This window comes from Sarcophilus harrisii, chromosome 6 (genome assembly GCF_902635505.1).
Source record: "Sarcophilus harrisii chromosome 6, mSarHar1.11, whole genome shotgun sequence".
NCBI classification, from domain to species: domain Eukaryota; kingdom Metazoa; phylum Chordata; class Mammalia; order Dasyuromorphia; family Dasyuridae; genus Sarcophilus; species Sarcophilus harrisii.
Window position 1 is genome coordinate 153,508,673 of NC_045431.1, and position 7,146 is coordinate 153,515,818.

At 35.1% G+C, this 7,146-nt stretch overlaps 1 protein-coding gene across 2 annotated transcripts in view; it reads right to left on the reverse strand.

The window, feature by feature from the left end:
* Positions 1-5,811, reverse strand: part of CFAP299 (cilia and flagella associated protein 299) — a 466,055-nt gene extending 460,244 nt beyond the window's left edge. For both annotated transcript variants that reach the window (XM_012552044.3, XM_031944215.1), the window contains exon 1: positions 5,554-5,811. In XM_012552044.3, the coding sequence (XP_012407498.2) occupies positions 5,554-5,667 (114 nt within the window). In that variant the 5' untranslated portion in view covers positions 5,668-5,811. The remainder of the gene's footprint in view (positions 1-5,553) is intronic.
* Between the last annotated feature and the right edge of the window lie 1,335 nt (positions 5,812-7,146).

Sequence of the window (7,146 nt, forward strand, 5' to 3'; positions counted from 1 at the left end):
TAAAGATTATTTTTCTTTCCCCCAAATCATCCTTGGAAGTCGTGGTATTGCTAGTTCAAAGGCATAGGTAGTTTAATTAACTCTTTGGGCATGTTACTCTCGAAAATGGTTAAATTAGTTAACAATTTCACCAATAATACCAATTAATTTAATTTTTCTTTCTATCTTATAGCATTTGTTGTTTTCTCTTTCTATCATTTTAGTCAATCTGGTAGGTATAAAATGATCTCAAAATTGTTTTAATCCACAATTCTCTAATCTATAATGATTTAAAACATTTTTATATGACTTATAAATTGTTTTGATTTCTTCATTGGAAAACTATTCATATCCTTTGGCCATTTAGCAATGACTCATTCTTATAAATCTGATTTATAATAATTTATAATAAAGTTATTTATATAATTTTAGATATGAGACCTTTATTTGATAAACTGTCTATAAATTTCCCCCCATTTTTCTTCTTTCCTTCTGATCTTGCCTACATTTTTAAAATTTGTACAAAATCTTTTTAATTTAATATAGTAAGAATTATTCATCTTGTATCTAATTTTGCTATTTATTGTTTATTCATAAATTGTGTAGCCATCCATAAATATGAGAAGTAATATGTTCTGTGTTGTTTTTGTTTAACAAAGTTAAACAAACCAAAGTTGTTTGGTTATTGTATTTCATTCTCAAAGATGACCAAAATGATATCACTGTGTTTCTCACTGGTTGATCCAGACCAATATGAGCTTGGAATGCTCTACCACAGGTTAGACACAAATAGGGTGATCTCTCATTGTGCACATCTCATGTTTCTTCTGAGCTACTCCCTTGTTTATAGAACACAGAACTTTCTCTGATAAGGGCATCATGCTGGCCATGTCATATAATCAAATCTAAAGTTCTTAAGAGAGACTTGAAAGTGTTCTTGCATTGCTTTTTTCTGACCATCACTTACCCTGTGTGAGTTCTTCACAAAATAATCTCTTTGGCAAATATACATTTGACATTTGAACAGTGTGGCCAACCCGATACAGTTGCACTCTCTGCAATATAGTTTGAATGCTTGGAAGTTTAGTTTGAGAAGGACTTCTGGTATCTTATCTTGCCCAGTGATCTTCAGAAGTTTTCTAAGACAATTCAAATGGAAGTGATTCACTTTCTTGGCATGGAGCTGGTACCAACATGTCCAGGTTTCACAGGAATACAACAATGAGGTCAGCACAAGGTCTCTGTGGACCTTCAGTTTGGTAATCAATTTTTAAAAAAAAAATTAATAGCCTTTTATTTACAGGTTTTATGTATGGGTAACTTTACAGCATTGACAATTGCCAAACCTCTTGTTCCAATTTTTCCCCTCCTTCCCCCCACCCCCTCCCCCAGATGGCAGGATGTTGGTAATCAATTTAATACTTCTCCTTTCCTACACTTTTCCTCAGTCTCCCAAACACTGAGCCAGCTCTGGCAATGTATGTGTCAATCTCATTACCAACATAGACATCCCTAGAACGTGTACTGCCAAAATAAGAGAACTGATCCACAGCATTCAAAATTTCTCCATTTGCTGTAACTGGTGGTTCCACATATGATGATGTTAGGTGATGGAGTACCTGTGTTTTCTTGGTGTTAATTGTTAGACTACAATGAGCACGAGCCGCTTCTCAGCTACAGAGGTTCCACTTTAGTTTTGGCTTATAGCTTTTTCAGGTTAAAGAGTTTACTATCAGTATGGTACCTGACTTTGTTTGCATGTGTGTTCTCACTGAAGGCATTTGACAATGTGACTGAAATATGGAAACAATCATACAATCTTTCACTTCATTAGTAACTTGAGAGCATTGTTCATTGTCCAGAAATCCAGGAAGCATACTATCATGAAATTGACATACTGTATTGATGAACTTCTCAAATCAAATTTTGACATAATTTTCAATAAGCCCTATCAGCTGACAGTATCAAAGACCTTGGTCAGATCCATTAATATTATATACAGACCTTTGTTCTGCTCCTGGCATTTTTCCTGAAGCTGTCAGCCCCTTCTGAAGCCATTCTGTCTCTCAGGTAAATTACCTTTTTCCAGGTGTAGAGTTAGTCTATTAAAGAGAACTCTGGCAAAAATCTTGCCAGCATCAGTTGAGAGAGAGAGAGAGAGATTCCCCCCCCCCCCTCCCCACCCGCATTATTGTCACAGGACAATCTATAACCTTTAATTTTACAAAAATGGACAATGAGCTAATCCTTGAACTCCTGGGGCATAACCTCCTCTTGCCTTATAATCTGGAAAATTTCAGTTGGCTTTTAGAATCACCACCTTGTAAATCTTAGCTGGAATAGAATTAGCATATGGTACTTTACCATATGAAAGTATCTTAAAGGCTTTTAACCTTTTCTTCAGGTGGAACTTTAGCTAGGAGTGATTGATTTCAACTTGAAGTAAGCAATACTTTCAGCATTTGAGAACACTATGGAAGTGTATTTGAGAACACTGTGAGAGTGTTCTATTGTTGAGAACCCTATGAAAATGTTCAAACCATTTTTCTGGGATCATGTCTTTATTACTTTCTTGTAAAAATCTCTATATCTACATCATGTATCCATTTTGACCTAATTGTAAGACATTGGTCTATGCATAGTTGCTGTAATACTGCTTTCTAGTTTTCCTACAATTTTTATCAAATGTTGACTATTTATCCCCAAATCTACACTTATCAAATACAGGATTCTTATGTTTATTTCCTGCTATAAATTGTATGTCTACTCAGTTTCACTGATCAACCTTTCTATTTCTTACCCAGTACCACATAGTTTTAATAATTACTGAGTTATAATATAGTTAAGATCTCATATTGCTAAACCTTCTTTCTTTACATTTTTCATTATTTCCTTTGATATTCTTTTTTTTTGTCTTTCCAAATGAATTTTTTTTGTTGCTACCCTTCTCTTGACATAAAAGAAATAATTTCAACGTAAAAAATGAGATATTTTTAAACATAGACAATTTGGGAAATTGTTTTGTTTGACTATATATACATGTGTGTATGTATATACATGCTTTTATATGTGGATAGATGATTTATTTGCAACATAGGTCTTTTATTTTTTTAATTGTGAATTGGAAATTAAAGCTGGAGAAAATAATTGAAAAATAAAATACAACTGAAAAACACCACCTTAATAGTAATGTAATGCTATGTTCGGAATCATCTTTCAGTTTTATAATGAGATAATAAAGATAAATTTGGCTGATATTAAAATCATTTTTAAAAGTTACTCCTTAAGTTTTTTCCCTTCATATTCATGCATTTTTATAAAGCTAAATATGATTGGGTTAGGGGTAAGCTGTATGGTATAGTGGATATAGAGCTAGCTTTTGAAACAGGAAGATATGGATTTAAGTCCTACAGGTACACTTAACCTCTCAGTAACCTCAGACTGGTTTTTAATATTATAAACTGTAGAACTTCTACAGTTGTTATTGTTATTATTGTTATTATTACTATTGTTATATTTGGTTAAAAAATTTGATCAACTTGCAACCAACAAATTCATATGTTTAAGATATCTTAATTCAAGTAAACAAAAAAATTATTAAGCCAGGGATGAAGGATTTTTTTTTGGATACTGGATTTTGTTATTTTATTATTTATATTACAATTATTATGTCATATTATATACAAAAATGATATATTATTTTTATTTTGTATATAATTTGTGTTATTGTATATCATGCAGTTTTCTTTTGTATATTATTCGTAATTTATTATTATAAAATATGATGATATTAAATCATTGTGTTAAATATATTCTAAACCTATTTTCATAATTTTTTCAAGTTTTAATATAAAAATATAATTGCTCCAATAATTTTTGTGCTCTGTGCTTGAGATTTTATCCCTCTAAGAAAGGAGTTCTTAACTTTTTTTTTTTTTTTTTTTTGGTGTCATGGATCTTTTTGACACTTTAGAGAAGCACATGTACTACAGAGAATGTTTTTAAATGTATAAAATACATAGAATTCACTTATTACAAAGGAAATCACTTATATTGACAGTTATCTAAATACTTTTTTCAAAGAACATGTTAATATGGCTCAACATTAAGAATCCACATGCTAAAAACACAAAAATAAACTTTCTTTAACCCATCTCTGCTCAAAGGATAATCTGAGGACTAAGGTCTCTGGAACCCTTTCTGTCAGTCTAGGGGGTCCAAACTGTTTTCATTATAATATATAGATGTTTTTGTTTCTAATATAGTAAATAGTGATAGTTATTTCCACATAAACAATAATTCTTGAGGGGGGATCCTCAATAATTTTAAAGAATATGAAGGGGTCTCCAGACTAAAACGTTTGACAGTGATACTTTAGCCAGACTGTAAAACGAGAAGAGGAAGAAAGGAGACATTTTTCACACGTTAGAAAGCAAATTATTTTAAAATGAAAATCTTCAATCATAATGATTTTCATTGAAATCTTCTACTTTATTAACATTCATCAGTTCTCTACGTAAAAATCTGGAGTTGACCTGTTTTGTTTGAGGCATCTGTTAAAAGTAATTGCAAAGACAATCCTTAGACTCCTGTAATAAGAGGGCAAGAGACAGATTTAAGTTCTTACATAATTTAACCCTTAAATCCCTGATCTAGAAGCAGCCTTCTTCTCAAATAATCATTAGGGACGAGTGATTTGTTAGCAGTAAGACTAACTCTGCTTTCTCCTTTACATAGAAAGGTAGTTTAGCCATAGCAAAATTCTAATGAAGATAAAATTCACTGAAAGTTAAAACTTGAAGAAAACTTTGAGGTCCTTATTTTCCAAATTGGGAAACCGAGGACCAAGGCGATAAATCCGGTTCCACGGTCACATAGAGTCAGTATTCAGACACAGATTTGTTCCCTCACCTCGATTCGGACCCCGATAATACATAAGTTCTAAGAAGGCAGGACTTTTTTACTTTTTTCTTTGCATTCTCAGAATCCATTATATAGCTTGTACTACATAATAAATTCTTTTAAAAACTGCTTTTCGATTGATCCCTGCGGAAAGGGCAAGAGCAATGTCGTCAGAGGACCAAGTTCAGACGCTGCCTCTGACATTTACTACCTGGATGACTTAAGGCACGTCATTGATTATTTTATCATCTGTTAAGTAAAAAGTTTGGACTGGATGGCCTTTAAGGCTCCTGCCATCTCCAAATCTATAATCTGTGATTCACCTCTACAAAGGAAAAACTCCAGGTAGTATTGGAATTGACTACTATTTGTTGGGCTGGGAAAAGACAGGGAATCCAGACTCCCAGGGGAAAGGAGGAAAAGAAATACTATGGGTTTCCCCTCCCCTCTAATTTACACTCTCGAATCACCCAGAATGCAACCTCTTTTAGAGGACGCATCAGTCCCTGCGCTGGCTAGCTGCGTGGGTGCACGTGTGGCTCTGCTTCTCTGCGTTGGAGTGAAGTGGCTTGGACCCATCTTTCCTCCGTATGTTTTCAGAACCTGGCAGGCTTCTCTAATGGTAGTCCGGCAGGTAGGTTGAGGGACAGAGTATGCGAGCACCCCACTTACCTCCAGGTAATAGAGGTCCAATGTGGTAATCTGCGAGTCCAGAAAATCTTCGTAAGTGTTAAACTGTGAGACTATATTGTCCACGGTCGATACCCCTTCCTCATTCTCTATCATGGTTACTAAGGGCGCGGCGTCCCTAGTAACCTGGAGCCAGGCTCTGGGGAGGGATCCTAAGTAGCCCGGCTCTTGTCCAGCCTCTTAATCCCCTGAGGGAAGGTGATCGGAACTTTACGCCCTTAGGCCACGACCTTGCCCAGGTCCCTTCTCCCGGTCCTTAAGTCTGCCTTTTATCTTTTCTAGTTTGTTTTAGACGTTCTAGAATGAACCGCGCCTTCAAACATTCCGAACCTTACTTCATGTATTATGAAGCTCCAAGTGGAGATAGTCTTTTGTTCCAAGTTCGTTAATGAGCCGAAATCAGTTTAGGGTTCGGGGAAAAAAGAAACAAAACCAGAGAACAGAGGGAGAGCCACAAGCAGAGCTAAAAATGAAGGAACGCTTTTGGAATTTGAGGGGAAATGTTCCGTAACAAAGCACAAATACACCCTCGCCCCCATCTCAATTTGTTCTTTAAAAGCCTTTTGCAGAAAACTAGGAATGTGGTAACGAGTCCTGAGGAGGAAGCAAAGAGGGTGATTTGTATCCCCTAACCTGGATGAAATCTGTCAGACTGTTCAAACTCGCGTGTCATAGAGATGTACTCTTCCTTGACTTTCTCTTCTCTTCACGGAGGAAAGCCAAATGATTCCCTTAAAACAAACAAAAACAAACAAACAAAAAAAAAACCAGACAAAACAAACAAACATTTTTAACTTTCTGATGCCTCCATGTTGAAAAGGACAGTCAGGAACTTGGTAGTGTTGTTTTTTTTCCTCTTTGAATGTTTAATTTTAAGCTTTTGACGAATGATAAAAATATTGGCTCATACAAACCCGATTTGTTTATTCTATTTTAGATATATATTTAACCTTTGTTCCCCTCTTAGGGATAAGCTTTAAAGTCGGGAGTGGACTCCCATTTTGGTAATTGATAGACTAGTCAGTGGGAGATGAATTTATGAGCCAGCGATAAAGTTAAAAGACAGGAGGTAGATTCTTTTATTCTGAGGAAGAATCTGAGACCTAGGGTGTTTTTATTTTTTATTTTTATTTATTTTTTTGATGTGAGTCAACAGAGTCCGGGAAGAAAGTGAACAAAGTTGGCTGTTTTTCTCCTCCTGGAAGGCTGAGTAAGGAAGGCTGAAAAGCACAGTTATGTCCTGGAACAGGAATGAGTTTCAAGGATAGCTTTACCCAAGAAAAGGAAGGGAAGAGGGGAAGTGACTGACATCATCTGTGACAGAGCCACCTTGTTTGGCTTCAGGTAAATGATAGCGAATCTAGGTCTTCAATGAGTAAAAAGGGTTCTTTCCATTGTATCCATTTGGTTCTCCAAAGGTTCTGTTGCCATGTAGGTTCTAGGGGGCTTAAAGGATGCTCAAGTAAATTTTACATGGAACTTTTCGTTCTTAAATTCTATGTTCTTGATTTTGATTTTGTAGCATCATAGAAGCAGAACTGAAAGAGACCTCAGAAATCAACTAATCCCACGACC